Source organism: Emys orbicularis, chromosome 8 (assembly GCF_028017835.1).
Source record: "Emys orbicularis isolate rEmyOrb1 chromosome 8, rEmyOrb1.hap1, whole genome shotgun sequence".
Taxonomy (NCBI): Eukaryota; Metazoa; Chordata; order Testudines; family Emydidae; genus Emys; species Emys orbicularis.
Genome location: NC_088690.1, coordinates 97604985 through 97626563, shown reverse-complemented (window position 1 = coordinate 97626563; position 21579 = coordinate 97604985). Strand labels below are relative to the sequence as shown.

At 43.9% G+C, this 21579-nt stretch overlaps 1 protein-coding gene across 2 annotated transcripts in view; it reads left to right on the top strand.

The window, feature by feature from the left end:
- ARHGAP26 (Rho GTPase activating protein 26) overlaps positions 1-21579 on the top strand; it is a 316741-nt gene that overhangs the window by 150331 nt on the left and 144831 nt on the right. For both annotated transcript variants that reach the window (XM_065408873.1, XM_065408872.1), the window contains exon 12: positions 12812-12848. In XM_065408873.1, coding sequence (XP_065264945.1) covers positions 12812-12848 — 37 coding nt within the window. The remainder of the gene's footprint in view (positions 1-12811; positions 12849-21579) is intronic.

Genomic DNA, 21579 nt, shown 5'->3' with positions numbered 1-21579 from the left:
AGTAGTAGCCTTCTCTAGTGGGCATGGCACAACAGTGGGATAAGTCAGGATCTCAACTCCATGGCAGCTGGAGCAGCTGTTCTGGTGCAGAAAACAATTCAAGAGTTATTAAAGACCTGGAACTTTTCCACGGGAACTTGCTTTTGAGACTAGAGTCCAACAAATGTGTCCATTGCTAATAATAATAATAGCCATTACACAATGTAAAAATCAGACCCGTAAATGTGCCATTGCTTTTGGATATTTGGTGCTGACAGAGGTGAAAGCAAATGATGTCCAGGAATGGTTAGTGAGCCATACACATTTAGAATCTGCGAGATGATACTGAGGATGTACTAGAGCCACCAATGTCCTAACCAATTAGAAGCAGCAGTTGTTTGGGGTGCAGCTCTGTGCTGCGCTAGATACTCTGGAATGGACTGGTGAGGAATACATGCAAATGTGTCCATTGAGGCTGCTTGTTTAGGCTGTCCTCAAAATGAATTGTGCCCAGAATCGATGGGTCTTCCTTTTGGCAGTTATTGTAGGCACATGATCAAAGATTGCGCCTGCAAAAGCTGAGGCCTGGTTTTAAAGTAGGGCCCTGGAAATTCCAAACTTTTCTTTCTAACGGGCCTTTGAGTTGGCTGCTATGGTTTGAAGTAGCCTTGAGGTTTTTGTTGTAAAGGATGGTCCTGCTTTGGGATGCTTGAGTGAAGTGAGAGGTGCTCAAATGTGCCGTTTAGGCACAGTCCTATATTGGGAATGGTGTGGAATCACAGAACACTTCCTGGAGCTCCTAGTCATCTAGAGCAGGGGTCGGCAACCTTTCAGAAGTGGTGTGCCGAGTCTTCATTTATTCACTCTAATTTAAGGTTTCGCGTGCCAGTAATACATTTTAACGTTTTTAGAAGGTCTCTTTCTATAAGTCTATAGTATATAACTAAACTATTGTTGTATGTAAAATGTTTAAGAAGCTTAAAATTAAATTAAAATGCAGAGCCCCCCCAGACTGGTGGCCAGGACCTGGGCAGTGTGAGTGCCACTGAAAATCAGCTCGGCACGCGTGCCATAGGTTGTCTACCCCGATCTAGAGGCTGCACGTCTGCAGTCAAAGCCCTCTGTGGGGAGTCTCTCTCCTCACCTCTTTTCCTATATAGCCAGTCAGTCCCCGTGGACGGGGAAGCAGAGCCATGGCCCTGTCCCTCCTGCTCCCTTTGAGACACTCTGATGCTCCCAGAGGAATATGGGGAGCAGCCCCTTGTTCTAGAGTTCAGGGCCCACAATTCTGACTGGCTCTTCACATGGGCTATGCAAGTGGGGGTGGGGAAGATTGAGGAGAATCTCCTTTCCTTCAGCTGTGTTCCCACCTACAGGCCACGTCATTGTTTATAAAATTCCCCGCTCACCCTCCAAGGTTGAGAAATGAAAAACAAAGGCGGGAAATGTAGAGGTGGCTAAAATCTTCAGTTACAGCCAGAGATCCAGATGAATGTGAAAACTGAATGGTAAATGCCTTGCCTGTAAACGCACAGACAGCTCTCCACTTGGTCTGTCTCAGGAAGCTATGAAAGCACGTAAATCTATCATGAGGATACGTCTACACTATAAACACTACAGCAGTGTAGTTGCAGCTATGCCACAGTAGAGTAGACACTTGCTACAGCGACAAAAGGGGTTTTTCTGTTGCTATAATAAATCCATCCCCTTGAGAAGTAGTAGCTACATCAGTGGAAGAATTCTTCTGTCAACCTAGTGGTGTCTGGGGGCTTAGGTTGGTGTAATTATTTCTCTCAGAGGTGTGCATTTTTCATCACCCTGAGTGACGTAGCTAGGTTGACCAAAGTTTTACCTGTAGACAAGGACTAAGTTTAACGGAATTAGTAACACCTCCTTGTGGGCTATTTACAGACAGTAAATGTGCCACCCCTCTGTGCTAAAAGCTAGCTTGAAAAAGCTGATTTTACCAACTTCCTATTAAATTGTTTCCTGAGTTGCCGTGAAATAATGCGTATTTGATGGTAACTCCTGTGAAAACACAGGCAATGCACTATCATCTCTAAAAACAGTTTTTACAGGCTGGTCTAATATGCTTTTGACGGTTCCAACCTTCTTCCCTGTAGGTCACCAGGAGAAGTTTTTATACATTTGCAGGGTGCGGGACTTTAGCTTAATTGGGCAGGGCAGGATTGGTCTGTTCCTAGAAGGACCTGGGGTACTGCAAAGTGTCCTCTGAAAGGCTTCCCATTCCAAATAGTAGTTGGAGAGCAAACTATGTCAGTGGAAAACACTCGTGGATATCCTCTCAGGCTCTGTTTTTTAAGATTCAGTGGGAACAGCTGATCTTTGTTCTGTTTGTGGGTAAATTCCACTACTCCAACCCCCCGCCCTGTAGACAGAATTGGTCAGACTGGTTTCCTTAGGCTTCAGACATCCCATTCTTCCAAGCTGCTCCCACTTGAATCGGTGCCATCAAGGTTTAGCAACCTGCCATTGTCTGTGGCATGACAATGCAGAGGCATGACACAGGTTTTACAGCAGATGGTGGATTTATACCCACTGAGGCATCCAGCGATGCAGTGATTTCATATATAAGTTGTACTTAGATTCCCCAAACTGTCACATTCAGATATGAATTTCAGAAGTTCACGCCTAATGTATCTTTTCGTTCTTCGTTCCATAAAGGGTTCAAACACATTCAAGTAAAACTTCAGCTTACTCCCTCTGGCCCACCCCAGCAACCTGCCTACAAATAGCTGACCTGCTAGCTAGACTACCTGTTTGGGGGAAGGTCATGCTTTCTATTTATGTATTTATTTTCGCCTGTTCGTCTCCCGAGTTGAAAGTTGAGGAACTCGTTGATGGTTGTTTTGAGGATTTCTAAACGTGACTCACAAGGAAATTGCACAATGTTGCAGCATTTCCTTCTATTGCTCACTGCATTAAAAATACTAGGCTCCTTCTTGAAAGCTGAGAGAATCTGGCAGGGCCTGCCCCCTTGACAGCATGCTGTAGTCTAAACAGAAAGTCTGGGTAGAAGGGTAGGTCTTGACTGCAAGAAAAAATCCTTCATTACAGGCAGGGCCGGCTCCAGGGTTTTTGCCGCCCCAAGTGGCGAGGAAAAAAAAAGAAGCTGCGATCGGCGGCAGCTCCACCGCGCCGCTTTCTTCTTCGGCGGCAATTCAGCGGCAGGTCCTTCCCTCCGAGAGGGACAGGACCCTCCGCCGAATTGCCGCCGAAGAGCCCGACGTGCCGCCCCTTCCCGTTGGCCGCCCCAAGCACCTGCTTGCTCAGCTGGTGCCTGGAGCCGGCCCTGATTACAGGGGATTGACTTGATGATTGAATTGGTCTTTTCCTTCTCAGATTGCTGTGAGCCAAGTGCAGCTGTGTCAAGTGTGCCCACAAAGATGATTTCCCACACACCTTATCTTTAAGTAAGAATGCCTGAGATGCACATATAGGTGTTTGCAGAAATCACTGTTGTTTCCCATCTCTCAGATCATAGTATTCTATCTTCTAGATCTCTCCTCCATTTAGGCACAATCAAGAGTGCCAAAACTTGACCCATTCAAACTTTATCTGCTACATTCTAGGATATGCAGACAGGCCTCTAACCTTCAAGCCCTAAAACAACAATGGTGCATATAAAATAGATATGTATATAGGTGTGTGTGTAATGTTATAACAAAAACATTTAGTGAACTCAGAGTGGAAGGTGCTAGACTTCATAACCCACCAGCATGAACCATAAAACAAGGAAATAAGCGGTTAAGTCACTGAATGCTTTCTCTCACAAGTTCCTCTTCTCAGCCTCTATTTACTTCTCTTTTTAGCATGTGCAGCCCACAAGTTGCCACCTTCACCCTGCACAAATTCCAGGCACTGTTGAATTCCAACCATATTTATTTGGTTGCATGTTCATGTGTTTAGGGTTGAAGTGGTTTTCATAAATTATAAGTGGTTCTGTGCTCTGTTCTCAATCAGCATGCGAGTGGGGTATATATCCGATTGCAAATGGTGGCTGCAAGATCTATTTTCCTGCAATGCTTGGGAAAGTGCACATGATTTATTTAGTTCTAAGTTTGGTATTAATTTTTACGTAGAAATTACAGACCTGAAATCCCAGTATGTGCTGATGTATTTTACATATATCTGAGAGACCACCTAGGTGAGGTAATGTCGTTTATTCGAACTTCTATTGGTGAGAGAGACAAGTTTTCCAGCCACAAAGAGCTCCTCTTCAGGTAATGTCACAGCAAAATGTAAGGTGGAACACATTGTTTAGCATAAGTAGTTAGCACATATTGTAAGGGACCATTCAAGGTAATACATATATGGTCAGTGTAGGCTGCCTACTGATTGGTCAAATCGAGGGGGGAGGTACAGATGCATGGAGTGATGGAAGGGAAGTAGTGGAAACTTGCTTTTTTTAGCGTGCATATCCTACCAATAAACAGTCTACCTACCTTACCTCAAAGATGAAGTATGAGTGTGTGAATTTCCCAGGCTTATTAATGTGTGCATATTAAAGTGTTTCTTCTACAAAAGTTAGCAAAATATTGTACCAAACACGTATGGAAAATTCAATTGTCCTCTCAAGAGTCGTGTTAAATATTGAATTAATGATTGAATTTAGTCTCCAAATTAAAATGTGAAATAGAGGGATTTTAAGTTTACTTTATGTGGACTTAACTTTGGAATTGTTACAGTTGCATCTGTAATATACACAAAAAATTTAAAAGATTCATTTGTAAATGAGGCCCAAAAGTTTCACATCTTGGCCCCAAAGTTCTTATTTAGGCATCTAAATAAAAATTACCACATTTTCAGAGGAGCTTAGCAGATGCAGATTCCATTAAATTGAATGTGAGCATGGTTTGCTCAGCACTTCTGACAGCCCGGGACTCTGATAATTAGCTACTAAAATATGGATTTGGGGCCCTAGCTTTAAGGCACCAAAGTTTGAAAATTTTGGCCTAAATATATAATCTTGATAAAGAGGTTTGTTTCCAGAAATCAAGGTGAGAAATACAGTTACACTGGATTTTGGATTTGCCTATTAACAATGTTCAGTGGTGTTCCACCCTTTTATTAACACCAACTCTGAAATTCCTAGTGAAGACTCTCTTGGATCTTGAAATACAATCAGATGGGAATAATTAGGAGGACATTATAGCATTGTAACTGCAGTGCTGTTTGTTAGTGATTTGCCTGTAGGTTATTCATTAACCTCTGGTTCAAGAGTTATAGCTTCACCAACTAAACCTGTTCCACAGGATGAGATATGGAGCACAGATTCTTAGCCCAAAAGCACATATTTTCTTTGCCAAACTTTGTAGCTTGTGGAAGTGGACAGTAGTGGAAAGTGAGGAGTATAAACAAAGATGGCTAGTAGTTTCTTATTCCTATCTGTGTTTTGATTTGTTTTATTTTATTTTTCATGAAGTGATTACCTTGAAGAACTTTTCTGAGTTAAAACTATCAGATATTTAGCTAGGGTATTTTAACAATAGAGAAGGTAACTCAGAAGTATTTGCAATATGCTTGAATAGTTATACGTATAGTTATTCTGTCCTGTTAACATGCAAATCTATTTATTTCCAGCTAGTATACAGAAGAGAGAGAATCTCAAAAAATTCACTAGGACAGCAGTTGGGTCAATTTCAATATCCATTTCAACACCAGTACATCTAATACACAGCCAGTCAGGTCTAAATCTTGTTGAATTTGTAAAATTGTAAATTTAGACTCTTGGGAATGATTTTTGAAATTGGCCCTTCATGTTGGACAAACCCCAGTGTTACCAACTCGAAGGACTTTATCGCAAATCTTGTGTTTCATGGTGTTTTCCCTTAAAGCCCTACTTTGTGAATTATGTGATTTAAAAAAGAAAAGCAAGTTTCTATCCCTCCTTTTTGCCGAGAAAAGCTTCAAAATGTGACTCGAGTATAATCTAAAACAGGGGTGGGCAAACTTTTTGGCCCGAGGGCCACATTGGGGTTGCAAAACTATATGGAGGGCCGGGTAGGGAAGGCTGTGCCTCCCCAAACAGCCTGGCCCCTAAAGCACATATTTTCTTAAACACCATGAAACACAAGATTTGCGATAAAGTCCTTCGAGTTGGTAACACTGGGGTTTGTCCAACATGAAGGGCCAATTTCAAAAATCATTCCCAAGAGTCTAAATTTACAATTTTACAAATTCAACAAGATTTAGACCTGACTGGCTGTGTATTAGATGTACTGGTGTTGAAATGGATATTGAAATTGACCCAACTGCTGTCCTAGTGAATTTTTTGAGATTCTCTCTCTTCTGTATACTAGCTGGAAATAAATAGATTTGCATGTTAACAGGACAGAATTTTGGGTGTTTGGGGCTAACAATAATTAAATCCTGCAAACATAAACAGGCACAATAGTTGACCACCAAGAGATCTGACCATTCAATCTCCAGGTGCACTGATTTAGTCAAACACTTAAATACCTGCAGAAGTGCCTTGCTGAGCTAAGACTTCAGATAGCTGCAAGTCCAACCTATGGCAGTTGTTGCTCACAAGCATCGCAGAGTGTTGCAACCTTTTAAACTTTAAACTGTCAGATAACCAGCCTCTTAACTGGCAGCTTTAGGCTAAATGGAAAGATGAAACTGGAGGGTGTTTAAAATGGTATTAATCACATGCTGAAGGGCTCAGGAGAAATGAGTATAGCAAGAAAAGCAGTTGTTAAGAGGGTGCTAGAAAGTGTACATTTAAAATAGGACATCTCATTTCATTTCAGTGCTGTTGAAATGGAGGGTATTTGTTACACTTGCTTAGACTCCCTTACATTATCACCAAGTGGTTATAAATAGGTCTAACAAAATCTACACAAGTCTAGTCTAAACTTTCACCACTTATCCAAATATCTCTTAGTTTTGCCCTGGCTGCAATGTAGGTTCGGTCTTCTGGACAACTGACACATTTATCTTTTGCGCTTCTGCCCCTGGTTTGCCCTTGGCTAGCTTAGGAGCACTGGAGGCAAAACAATCTACATTACCATCTGTGCTGTATTGAACATAACATTTTGGTACTTAAACATTAAAGGCTAAGTTGACATCTGGCTTAAAAAAAAAGAAAAGAAAAGATGATGATGATGATGATGTGGTATCTTGCGTTAACACAAACCCAAAACATATTTGGTTTGCACTACCACCTAGCTCAACTGGAGTCTTCATGCAAGTATAGTAGATCCATCCAGTAACCAACTTTCACTTACACAGGTAGATTTAATGCCCTGGGCTTGTGTGCAACTATCCAGAGCTTGTTCAAAGAGATTCATATATTCATGTCTCTAAAACCTGATCTGGGCAAGAGCAATGGATGCTATGCCAAGACCCCAAAGGGGACCTCTACTAGTTCATGCCAGCAGAGTTTTGGATGCACTACACTGACGTTTCTGACAGAGGGACAGATGATAGTCCTTAAGGCGCTAGTAGAACCCAGGGTTTGGACCTTTTGAATAATTCATTAACAGAACTCTCTCCAAACTTGAAAACTGGCTCTTGTCCTAGCTTGGAAAAGAGGAGACTAAGGGGGGATATGATAGAGGTATATAAAATCATGAGTGATGTGGAGAAAGTGGATAAGGAAAAGTTATTTACTTATTCCCATAATACAAAAATTAGGGGTCACCAAATGAAATTAATAGCCAGCAGGTTTAAAACAAATACAAGGAAGTTCTTCTTCACGCAGCGCACAGTCAACTTGTGGAACTCCTTACCTGAGGAGGTTGTGAAGGCTAGGACTATAACAGCGTTTAAAAAAGAACTGGATAAAAGTCCATTAATGGCTATTAGCCAGGATGGGTAAGGAATGGTGTCCCTAGCCTCTGTTTGTCAGAGGATGGAGATGGATGGCAGGAGAGAGATCACTTGATCATTGCCTGTTAGGTCCACTCCCTCTGGGGCACCTGGCATTGGCCACTGTCGGTAGACAGAATACTGGGCTAGATGGACCTTTGGTCTGACCCGGTACGGCCGTTCTTATGTTCTTATGTTCTAAGCACCTCTCTTCAAAAATATTGGGCCCTTCCGGCAGATGTGCCTGTTCTGCTTGGAAGAAGGCTAAACATTTCACTTAATACTTTGGATGGTGCTGGATTTTTCATATTGAATGTGAACTGAAATGGAATCATGTCTATTCCAAACCCTTTCCCTGGGGAAAAGGACTCTTTTGCTGTGGTGGGGTTCAGGGATTTTTAGGAAGAGAAACCTGGGGTTTTGCAACAGTGAAGTGGCCCAAAACTTCCCATTCCAAAATGCTGGAGGAATCTAATCAAACCGCAAGGAATTCCCCTTTAAGCATAATGGCTTTTTGCAGAATTATTTCAATAATGGCAATCAGCAGAAAGCAGGATTGTTAGAGAATTGGGCTAAAGGATTAACACACAGAGAGGAATTTCTTTTCGCAATGAGCGAGATGAAGGATTGGCCGCATATCATTTTATAGCTGCGTGACAAACTGAAATACAAATGCCCTTTTTTACTCTGTGCAGATGCTTTGCTGTGAGTACCGTCAATGTACTATATGGGTATGTGAACGCTGCAGCTGGGGTACGCTCATGCTTGTTCAGCTTGAGCCAGTGTGCTAAATAGAGCAGTGAGGATGTTGTGGCACCAGCAGTGGCTCAGGCTTAGCCACCCAAGCTCGGACTCACCCTACACCCTGGGTCCGAGTTAGCCTGAGCCCCTGCCAGTGCTGCACTGTCCGCCTAGCTCAAGCCGAGCTCGCTCGAGTCTGGGAGGCACGCTCCCAGCTGGAGTGTAGACGTACCCAATGTGTCTCTGAAATCTGCTTCCCTTCTTTTCCCTTTCTTTGCAGAACTAGTTTCAATCCCAATCACCCTTGTCTTGAAAGACCAAACTTGAAAAAATATATATATATGCAGGCAAACAAAACTCCCTCTGTAGCTTGAATTAGGTGGGATCCAGTGAGATGTGTATTTGGACAGCCACGGATATGTGTGAAAACTAGAACTGTGGATGAGTCAGTCAGTTTGATGAAAGGGAACTTATCTCTAGCTTAAAAAAGGCACCTAAAGAACAGTGTCACATGACGTAGCTGGGTGGATGTTGTGCACTAAAATGGAGTATATTTCTACTCTGAATGGGATTCAAAGGCAAGGTGTAGACCGCTGCTTGACCCCCAGTGAACAAGGGGTTAACCTCCAGCTCTGCTTTGTCCTCCCCCTACAGATGCTTGAGAGAGTGGATTCTTTGGAGATAGAGGGAGGGGTGCTTTGGGGAAAGCCAGACACTTCACAATCAGTCTTAGTTTTTCTGTTCACTTTCCTGCTTGTCTTCACGTATTTTACTTTATTTGCTGTGCACGTTCTCCCTTGGGGGCAATACTTCTGCTTACTGTAGCTGTTTTTTCTGTCGAGTAACCCGCCTAGCGTACATGTTTAAAACAGTTTCTCTCATGCCAAAGGAATCTCTAGTTTTCAAGTATCATGTACTGTAGTTAGTTTGTGGTGCCTAGATACTATGGTAAGGGGTGCCGCAGAGGGAGAGATTGAGAAGTATATTTGTATAGAAATGTATAGTCAGAATTGCTTGGATCCTAGCACAAAAGGCACAGTGTCCCCAGTCTGGTCCCTCAATTTTATGTTGTTCCATTAATTTACATATCAGTTTCCTAGAAGTGCTACTGTGATTTCTCAGTAAGGCCCTTATAACGTTGGCATGGGTTTCCAGCAGAAGAATTCTAGGAATGATAACTCGATATTCTTTTGACGTTCCCCAAAGACTCATCAATTTAAGTGGCTTAACTATGTGTAAATAAAAATATTGCAAAAGCACAATATGACATGAAGACAAATGATTTTTTTTAAGATGGTTATCTGTATTTAATTGCAGCCATTGGTTCAGTACTTAAAGTTTCAGTGTACATCAGTTTGCCTTGTCCTGATTCTCTCTCTACTAAAACTCATCACAGACCTCAGCGCTGGTGCCCAAGTCAACAAGGAAGCAAGAGCATGTGCTTCTCTATAAGAATGAAAGGGTGCCTTTTTCCTTTGACCTTCTAGCGGGGGAGGGGAGAGAAGACAAGAAAGTGATTTAATAGAGATTGGTTTCCTCTGAAGGACTTGCATCCTCCATAGTTATCAATTTTACTGTTTTGCATACCTACGTGCTGACCCACTTACTTGTATGACCCTTGGTAGGCTGGGCTGCCTTCCTTGCTTTGTTAGTTCTGTTACAAAGCTCATCCTCCTTGGGTCATTTATTCGAATCAAACCTAGATTAACGACCCATCTCCTGAACAGCTGGTTGCACGTGCCCCTAGGAGCCTCTTGCTCATTGATCAGGCATTTGCTATGTGTTGAAGGTGTGTTTATTCTAAGGGGGAGCCTTCCAAGATCCAGAAGCCACACGGGAGAGCAATACTTAGTGCAGGTCAGTTTTCTTGTCAGATGACTTTGACCAACCATGCTCCCCAGCCTCCTTTCTTTTGTTCTTTAAAGGCGTGAAACTTGATTGCTTGTCCGGTTGCAATAAATGCACATGGTGATTTACAGACAAAAGACAAAGGGTGCAATCCCGGCCCCACTGAAGTCAGTGCCTGTTTTGCCATTGACTTCAATGGGGCAATGATTTGACCCGCTGTCACTACTTCCAAGGGATTTGCAGTCCAAGTTAAGACATACTTGTCAAGAAATGGTAGGAAACTAAGGGAAAAGAAAGGGAGAGGAGCTACCAAACAATAAGATTGTATTCTTGCTTTGGTTAATAACACATGTGCCTTGTTTCAAACTCTACTGTTACTTTGAAGGAGAGACTGTAGTTTAGTTTACAGGCCTTGTGGTTTCTTCAGAGCTCTGGTCCGAGGAACCTGACTGCAGTGGAGGAACCACATCAGAGCACTAATAGCAAGTAGGCAGCCTCCCGGCCCAAAGACAACTGTACTGCGTGTGACACCTGCCTGCTGAGATGATACATCATATCTGTCGGTAGCAGGGGAGGCCAGGGTAGTTTTTAAAGGAAATTTCTCATCATGAGGTTGGTAGGAGTTCCCTCTGCATTCTCCCCACCTCCCTCAGATACACGGCCTAATGCCGACTGTCATGTTGCTGTCAGTATTCTGTCAAGTGGGGGGAAGGTCCCTGAAAACTTTCCTTCCTTAGCTGTTAAGAACTGGAATGACAACCTGCTCGGGGATGTGATTGAACCAATTCCTAATGCTTCTTGTCTCACTTGCGAAGGAGCTTCACAGCTTAGTTCCCACCCAGAGGAAAGCTCTACCCACAGCTCGCAGCATTGGGTCAAAGACTGCTGTCAAGGCTGTATCCCCACTTTGAACTTTAGGGTACAAGTGTGGGGGCCTGCATGAGGACTTCTAAGCTTAACTACCAGCTTAGTTCTGGTCCGCTGCCACCATTCCCTTCCCTGGGAAGCTTTTAGAAACTTTTCACCAATTCCCTGGTGAATACAGATCCAAACTCCTTGGATCTTAAACAAGGAGAAATTGACCCTTCCCCCCTCCTTCCTTTCACCAACTCCTGGTGAATACAGATCCAAACCCCCTTGGATCTTAAAACAAGGAGAATTTGACCCTTCCCCCCCTCCTTCCTTTCACCAACTCCTGGTGAATACAGATCCAAACCCCCTTGGATCTTAAAACAAGGAGAAATCAATCAGGTTCTTAAAAAGAAGGCTTTTAATTAAAGAAAAAGGTAAAAATCATCTCTGTAAAATCAGTATGGAAAATAACTTTACAGGGTAATCAAACTTAAAGAGCTCAGAGGACCCCCCTCTGTCTTAGGTTCAAAGTACAGCAAACAAAGATAAACACTCTAGTAAAAGGTACATTTACAAGTTGAGAAAACAAAGTAAAACTAAGACGCCTTGCCTGGCTTTTTACTTACAAGTTTGAAATATGAGAGACTTGTTTAGAAAGATGGGGAGAACCTGGATTGATGTCTGGTCCCTCTCAGTCCCAAGAGCGAACAACCCCTTAAACAAAGAGCACAAAACAAAAGCCTCCCCCCCCCCCCCCCCAAGATTTGAAAGTATCTTGTCCCCTTATTGGTCCTTTGGGTCAGGTGTCAGCCAGGTTACCCGAGCTTCTTAACCCTTTACAGGTAAAAGGATTTTGGAGTCTCTGGCCAGGAGGGATTTTATAGTACTGTACACAGGAGAGCTGTTACCCTTCCCTTTATAGTTATGACAACTGCACACACATTTTTTGGTTCTAATGGGCTCTGCCACATTCAGGGTTGCCCGTCTGCCTCGTGTGAATGATGAGGAGTGAAGTGTACTATTGCAGTGGCTCCCAAACTTTTTAGTAAGGCAACCCACCAACTGCTTGCTTTTTTCTTTTTTGCAACCCACCCGCAGCCCAAAATCACAGGCCAGCGTCCTTCTCTGCCACCTTTTCCTCCTTGCCCTACGGAGGGGGCAGAGGTCACCCATAGCAGCCCTCTCTGCCCCAGCACCACAACCCTCATCCCAGCTTGGTGCAGAGAGGAGGTCTTGGGATGGTGGTGGGGCATGGGGGAGGTTGGAGAGTGAGCCTACCCTGCACTCACCCTGCCATGGTGGCGCCTGTCCTGGCACTTCACTTGTTGTGACCTGGTGCACATTCATGGTCTTGACTATTCAGGTTGTAAACTCTTGTGAGCAGGGACTGTCTCCTACTGTGTCTTCGTACAGCACCCGGCACCAAGGAGCTATGATCTTTGCTGGGGCCTCTAGGCATTTCTGTATTGTAAATAATGCAGCATAATTGTTCTAGTAACTACATGTGGAATCTTTATATAACTAAAAGGTTAAAGACTTCCCTTCTGTTTTCCAGGTCTACAACTCGAACAAAGACAATCAAAGTGAAGGCAGTAAGTATTTTTTTTTTTTTAAGAGCACGATCTTGTTGCTTGGGAAAACGGATGCATTGTGAGGAGGAGGTGCTGCGAATAGGAATTGCCCTGCACGCCATCACAGCATGCAGTCATTACCGATGTGGCCATGTCTGTTGCTTATATTTGACTGTAATCATGGAACAGTTTGAATGAGACAGAAGGGACTGGGAAGTGAGATTGTAATTCTTGTCTCATCTGCACTGGAGCATGATGCTCAGATTTCCCCATCCATTAAATTGGGATGATGATGATGAGCTGCATCAGTTTGTAAAGTACTCTGAGGAATTAAGTGTTAGATATATGAGAATGATTCTTATAAAAAGCAAGTATGATTTTGTTTAATATTATTGATATTTATTAATAATAATAATAAAAAAACCCACCAATCCTTCCTTCTCTCCAACTCAACCAATGGGACAGCCCAATAGACCAGCCTTCTTTTTACCATAAGAGGACTCAGACTGTATAGTGTAAAAGTCTTTTGGAGCAAGCCAGTGCCAACAGATACACCGGGAAGACCCTGCCTAATCAGATCTCTGAAAAAGAGCCCAAAAGATGGATCTTAAAGACTTGTTATCTCCCTTAGCCCAAACAATCAATGCGTCCTGGACTCAGAAGAGTACTCCCATTGCTCCTAGGAGGAGCAGTTCCACCTTGTCCCACCTCTCACCTCCTATGTTTCAAAATGCTTAATTGGACCATTTTCAATAGGTTTGGGCTAGCATAGATATCCTCCAAATTGCAGCTACTCAAAGCTCTTAAATGCACCTAAAGTTACTGGGCACACTGAAGCCAACTCTTTATTTTTAAACAAGTAAATATTTCAATTGTAAGCTCTCTGGGACAGGAACCTGTCTTCACACTTGCCTGGAAGCACCTCTCACTGTGATACTACTTAGACACTAAGGGTATGTCTACACTACCCGCCGGATTGGCGGGCAGCGATCGATCCAGCGGGGGTCGATTTATCGTGTCTAGTCTAGACGCGATAAATCAATCCCTGAGCGCTCTCCTGTCGACTCCTGTACTCCAGCGCAGCGAGAGGCGCAGGCGGAGTCGACGGGGGAGCGGCAGCAGTCGACTCACCGCGGTGAAGACACCACGGTAAGTCGATCTAAGTATGTCGACTTCAGCTACGTTGTTCACGTAGCTGAAGTTGCGTAACTTAGATCCATCTCCCCCCCAGGCCTAAGTGAGGGAATGTTTGTAAGTGCTTTTTTTTCTTGCAGCTGCTCACAGCTCTTGCTCCTCTCCACTCCCCGGCCTCCCTCTTCCTGACATGGATTAAACCCTGGTTATTGGCTGCATGTGGTTTTTATCACATTTGGTATTTTTATTGTGCTTCCGTGCAAAGCAAAATGACGAACACCCAGCCCTGACATGGTGCTTCATGTTCACAGAGGGCTGTGCGAAGGAGTAATACTTTGTCCTTATATAACACCTTGCCTCAGAGGAGCTCAAAGTGCTCGTATCCCCATTTTACGGCTGGACAAAATAAGGCACAGATCGATTGTCAGGGAGAAGAGAACAAAAATCAGTCAGAACCTTAACCTGGACCTGTGACCTCCCGTAAATGGTCAGGTTGCAAAATGATCGCAATTTTAAAACACACTGCACCTTGGCAGTGGTAGAGTTCAGGTCACATGTCCTTGGGAAGCTTTCTATGGTCACTTGCATTTTCTAATTCCCCATCATTCCCTTTGTTTAAGGCACACTGAGTTTGCAAAGCCTACACTGGCTCTGCAATGCCTAGCTTAGGCTCTCCATACATAATGCCCCAATAAATCTGGGGGGCCCTCTTGAGGGGCAGTCTGAACCCTTTACATTCATTTGGGCCACTTATCAGAGGCAAGTTTATTTACACACAGTCTGTTTCCTTAGCTCCCACTGGTGTCTGACTCTTTGAACAGATCACTGGCAGCTTTATTAAGGGCGTGAGCTAAGGGAGGGCTGGAGTGTGGAGGGCAGGAGGATGAGAGTCCTGTTGCCATTTTTAGGCAGCCAGTAGCTAAGATGAAAGCCCCATGAGATCATAGGCCTTTGTTGCTGTGGGATCCCGGCTGGTGTGTGGCTTATAAATAGAATGTTTTCCCCTGCTGAATCTGAGAAGGGGTATACACACTAATGGGGAATTTCAGACTTGCTTCTGGACATCGAGGTCCTTCATCTGATAGGTCTGACATTCAGCTGACTGAGCAGCCTGGGGTAGCATGGCTTCCCTTTCTGTCCTTGCCAGCCACTGGTGCTGACAAATAGAAAATGATTTCAGCCCCACTCCCCCGCTCCTCTCCCCACAATTTTCCCCCCCTCTCCAAGGCAAGATTTACATCCCTGTCAGTTTTGGTTTTTTATAGAGGTGATGAGTGATACAAGATGGTGCAATTACAGGTAATTTGATACCTAGGTGGGCTATGCAGTGCTGCTAACTTTGTCTTAGCCTTGCTTCTGAGTGATACAATTAGTGCCGCTTGCATTGTCTGAGCCAATCTCTAAATTCACTGAGTTGGAACTGCAATATATTAGTTGAGAGGAGGCATGTTAACAGCTGGTTCCTTAGGTACACAGTGACAAAGCAAGGTTTTACTGATTCCTTCAGGGACTACGTAGGTTACAGCTTGGGGCTCTGCGCCACACAAACCAGTGTCTGACCCTGCTAAAGGGAAGAGAGATTAAAACTTGGTCTGGTAGCACCGTTTGTACTTGAGATGTCTCCCAGAGTGCATTAGTGCAGTGACAGTGTGAGTAAATATAGTACTCCGTATTTGGTTGGCAGTATGGCCAAGTCTTAGCCAGAACTCCATTCTGGCTCTGGTAGGAACTGGTGGCATTGTAGGGACAGTGTACTTTTACTCTCAAGGGGAAGAGGGTGGCGTAGCTGATTCTTTGTTTCCTCTTGGCTTCAATTCCTGGCCATGGACTTTCTGTGTAGCTTTGGGAAAGTCACTAGTTACAGCAGTAGTAAGTGCATGTAGGGTATGTCTACACTGCAGTTAAACACCCGTGGCTGGCCTGTGTTAGCTGACTTAGGCTAAGGGGCTGTTTAATTGCAGTGTAGATTTTGCAGAACCAGCTGGAGCCTGGGCTCTGGGACCCTGCAAGGGGAGAGGGTCCCAGAGCTCAGGCTCCAGCCCCAGCCTGAATGTCTACACCACAGTTAAACAGCATCTTAGCCTGAGCCCCAAGAGCCAGAGTCAGCTGATGTAGGCCAGCCCCAGGTTTTCAGTTGCAGTGTAGACATACCCTTAGTGACCCTTCTCACCAAGGTATCTGGGTGCTTTTCAAAGCTTAAGTTGAAGCATTCGAGAGGAGATCAAACACCTTGTTTCTCTGCTGCCTGCAGCTTCACTAGTCAACTGAGAATCTAGGATTTAATCAATTGGGAAGGCCTGGGCAAAGGTGCCTGTCTTTCAGTATCTTCTCCTTTGCCATGCCACATCTGCAAAATGAGGAGAATGCTGCTTGCCTACTTCACAGACTAGATTTAGTGTTTGTAAAGTGCACCAAGAGCCTCAGGTGAAAGGTGTGTACGTAAAAGTAAAATATTATTAAGTTGGCCTGTGCAATTCTTCTTCTTCGCGTGCTTGCTCATGTTGATTCCATTCTAGGTGTGTGCGCGCCCACGTGCACAGTTGTTGGAAACTTTTGCCTTAGTGGTATCCGTAGGGTCGGCTGTGGCGCCCCCTTGAGTGCCGCGCTCATGCGTCGGTATATTAAGCGCCGCCGACCCTACGCCCTCTCAGTTCCTTCTTACTGCCTGTGACGGTTGGAATGCCTTGTCTTGCGGATTGCAAGAGCATTGGTGGTTCTTTACAGCCTTCTTTGTACCACAAGCTGCCAAACTGTGAACTCTGAGCCCACCTCCGAGGATACTGCTTGTGAGTCACCTAGAATGGAATTGACGTGAGCAAGCACTCGAATGAGAAAAATTGGTTACCTACCTTTCGTAACTGTTGTTCTTTGAGATGTGTTGCTCATGTCCATTCCATTACCCACCCTCCAACCCCTCTGTCGGAGTTGCCAGCAGGAAGGAACTAAGAGAGCGCAGGGTCGGCGGCACCTAATATACCGACGCATGAACGCAGCACTCAAGGGGGTGCCACAGCTGACCCTACAGCTGACCCTAAGGCAAAAGTCTCCGACAACTGTGTGCATGGGCATGCGCACACCTAGAATGGAATGGACATGAGCAACACATCTCGAAGAACAACAGTTACAAAAGGTAGGTAACCGTTTTTTTTTCCATATGGTAACCCAAACTAAAGCAGCTGCTCGTGTGTTCAAACATACAACTGTGGTTTAGTGCCCTTTAAAAAGTGTGTATGAATTGAACTGTACATATGACCAGCTCTGCTCAAATTGATTCCAGGGACAGGGAGCATCAGAGACTAGGCCATTGGCTAGGTTATTTGCCATGTGATCCTGGATATGGAACCTCCCTACAAAGATGTTAAAATTGGTTTAGTGATTGATTGCTCCTGTGGAGTCTGTGTCTAAGGCCTGACTCCCAGAGCCAACAAGACTATTTTATTGTCCTACTTGCAGTGGTCTGAGACCCAGGATGTTGTACTGAAGCCTGCTTCTTGGCTGCTCTCTTAGTTTACGGAGCCATCGGATTTGATAAGCTAGTAAGTGGCCAGAGGGCTAGCATCCATAAAGTAATTTATCCTGCTCTGCTTAGAGAGTAAAGGGAGTGACTTGAGAGAGGGGAGATGTGGGGGGTGGAGGGATGAGTTTCAGTGAACTTCTAACACTAAGTGTATTTTAATTCCTTGGTTAGCAAAATCCAGAAGACCTGTCCTGTTCTGCTCTGCTCTAGTCTCTGAAAACAAATACTCTAGGCCATTTGGACTTGGTACATGGAAGAAGATGAATGAATACATCCTCCTCCTCCAACTCCATTGGCTTCCCATTCACTTCAGGATCTGGTTCAAAATTGTCCACCTTAGTTTTATAAACTCTTCATAGACCTTATGCTCTCTACAAATGACCGTTCACTTATCCCACACTGGCCTGATCTCTGTCCTTCATCCAGCTTCTGTGAGAATGTGTTCAATACAAGAGCCTTCTGCTCTGCAGTTCCTCTTCCCTGTCATCTTGGCATCTCATCAATTCTTCCAGCTTTTAAATCACAAACAAAAACCTCATTTTTCCTGGTCTCCATTTCTTGACTTCTCTCCCTCCGTTCGTGTTTAATTCCGTAAAACTCTTTGAGATAGTTTTTGTTTTGTTCTGCTATAAAACACAAAGCTGTATAACGTAGTTTGCAGAGGAGTCTGTTTGATCTTGTGTCGCTGGTGTGGTGTGACATTTGTAAGTCTGGATTCAGCAAGATCAGCCTGAGGCTGATTTCCCCCCTTCCCCTATGCTCAGGTAGTTGCAATGTCAGCATTGAACGATGGAATTAAGGGATTAAATAGAAATAATGTACATGGCAAAAATTCAAGATGAGACGGGCCCAACTAGGGTAGTTCAAGATGTTGCATAAGACAGGATAAGTAGCTTGTATTTAGTTAGCAAAAAAGCTGGAATAATGGTGGTGCTTGTCAAATGTTGATTAAAATATCTCTATGCCAGATTATAGCATGAATACTATCTTGGATTGATACTCTGGTCAGTTGTGCATTGAAATACTTCTACAGTAATACTATTTTGTGTGTGTGTGTGTATGTGACTGTTTATGCTCGACCCACATCCATCCACTGAAGTGGGGCATAGGGAAACCCCAAGGCAAGCTGCATCCCCTGAAATTTGGTTCCACGTACCGTACCTCTCAACCTGCCACTGCCCAGTCGCAAGATAAGAGGCTCAAAATGAACGAATAATTAGAGCGGAAGCTCGGTTTCTATTGGTAAATGACAGTTACCCTTCATCTTTGCAATTCTGCACTTCTAATGGAAATAAATAACAATACGAGTGAGAGACTATAGGATGGGGATGAGGAACACCCCTTATTATAGAGAATTGAGGCATGCTGGCCACCATGTGTATCCAAGGCAGATGGGAGGGATCACACTCTGTGCTGCCATTAGCCTCCAACTCCTGTCCACAGCTCACTGTGCTAGCTCAAAATGCAACAGACTGACGGCTGATCTACACTATGGGGGGGATCGATCTAAGTTATGCAACTTCAGCTACATGAATAACGCAGCTGAAGTCGTCATACTTAGATCTACTCACCACGGTGTCTCACTGTGGTGTGTCGACGGGAGACGCTCTCCCATCGATTCCCCTTGCGCTTCTCGTTGAGGTGGAGTACCGGAATCGAGGCTAGAGCAATCGGCGGCCAATTTATCCCGTCTATACTAGACATGATAAATCGACCCCCGCTGGATCGATCGCTGCCCGTCGACCGGTAGTTTAGACAAGCCCTAAGTCACACGCGTGCATTCCACCACCACTCCCAAGCCATCAGATGTTAGCAAGCAGAATCTAAATGGGGGAATGGACTGCTGACTTGGGGGGAAATCTAGCTGAAGCCTCGTGCTGCAGATCACGGAGCTGCCTAGGGAGAATGGCGTGGGTGTTAAGGATCACGGCATTAGTAGTTCCAGATGCAGCTATGATCTGTCATCTCTGAGCTAAGTCAGTGAGTAAACAAGAGAGATAAAAAGAAGCTTCTGTGAGGGAGAGTGGAAATCAAGCTTTTTATGGTGCTCATTAAAAGTCAAATTAAAGGATAAATAAGGCTGCCTGGATATTTATTTAATTAGATATTTCTGGAGAGCATAAGGATACGAAGATTGCAAATAAATCCCTGACCTTTCCTGATCCAGAGCTCACCAAGGAGTCTAAAGAGCTGACTCAACCACTTGGGGAGGATTATGCTCTGTCACTTTCATCTGGAAGGATTGCTCCTGCTTCCTCATTCTGTCTTGGCAAACACTGTTGAAAGGTCTTGCTACGATCCCTTTAGTGGTAACTCAGTCAGGACTGAGTGGTGCAGTGGGCTCACGATGAATCTCCAGCTGTGGAAATAAATTGCGGGGCGGGGCGGGGGAGAGAGAATGCCCATTTGTAACCTTCACGTTCTCAGTATCAAACATGGAAGGAACTTAACTAAAGCTGCAGGGGAGCGGGGAAAGGTAGCACCTGGAGGGGATGGGGAGAATCCAGGGTAGGCCATACTGATGGCAAAAAACATTCCGACCTAAATTTTGACCAGTAATTTTGGGAGACCCTTCTGAAAATCAGGCCCCTTTTGCAGTATTCAGCACCTGAAATCCAAGGCACTCAAAATCACTAGTCAGGCACCCTGGTTTTGCTGGAACTGTTTTTTTTTTTTTTAATAATTTGCTGATGTTAAAGACTGTCAAAGTAGTAGTGGGCCTGCTATATCTGGTTTATTCTATATTGAGTACCCAAGGTTTGTGGAGTAGCGTGGCAGAAGAGGTCTGAAGTGGACCTAATAGCTTTGATCTGTTTTGATTTGTTCTATTGAAAACCTAAACTAAAACACAGTACCCCAGAGAGTCCGTTGTGTCTGTTCCTGGGGAATAGTTGGGCTGTTAAAGGACGCATGAAGCAGTTAGCAAGACCTATAAAACTTCATAGCCATTATGCATGTCCTGTAATGTGAGCATTTTTTAATGTGTGTGTGTTGGCTCAGCATTTCAGCAGGTTTTCCCAGAAAAAATAAATTTAGAGAAGTTGTATTGTCTCTTGTCTCTCTTGCCATTCATCATGTTAGTAATGGTATCAGCACAGAACTTTAAAAACAAATGAGCAGATGACTTGGGGTGACGGGTAAAATTGACTAGTAAGGGGGCTGCACCTTGCAAGTTACAGACAACCAACAAACTGTCCCATTGTTGTGAATCGGCTGTGTGTTCGATGTGCTTTTGAATTAGGAAATGTCAGGGGAGGGGTAAAGGCAAAATATTGTACTGCTCATGTTGTGAAGCCGCCATGATTCCTGGACTCTGAAACTTTTCTATTGGACCCCAGAAATAGTACTGTTTTGTGTCTTTGAAATTTGATGTTTTTTGTATAGGATGAAATAAAATCAGCTGTTTTATAAATAATACCATTCTCTGCTCTAGCTTCCTGCATCCAAAGACCATAAATTGCTTAAAAATATTAATGAATTCAGTTTCACAACGCTTCGGTGAGGCACTGTTGGGAAGTATTCTATCGTCCATTTCACAAATGGGAAAACTGAGGCACAGAGAGATTAAATGACTTGTCCAAAATCTGTGTAGAGTTGGGAATAAATCCCATTTCTCCTGACTACTTCTCATTGCTGTAAACACTAGATCATGCTTCCTATATAACGGAACTTTTAGATGGTGCATAAAGTTCTTCATGCTCTTGAATGCACTTTCAGTGTGGTTTCTGCATATTTCTCAAATCTTTGCAAATAAAAGAAGTAATTTTCCTTGACAAATAGTTGACTGCAGGCAGTGTGCCCCATGTACTGATTGAGAGCTGACTAAGGGATAAATATTCCCTCAGGATCCCGGCAGGCATTTGGGTACAAGTATTAGTAACTTGTTTAAATTAAATTTGAAATACTGCAACAGCACAAGTTAATTGAGTGTTATATTCCATTAGTATGAAATTTTTAGATCTTATTCTCAGGCTCAAGAGTTGGATCCCTTCAGGACATCCTAATTTGCACAGAATAAATATTTCATTAACGCTAATAGAAGAAAGGGCTCTGCTTCCACTGTGCAAATCTGCAAGGAAGGAGGGAAATCTGTTGTATCGT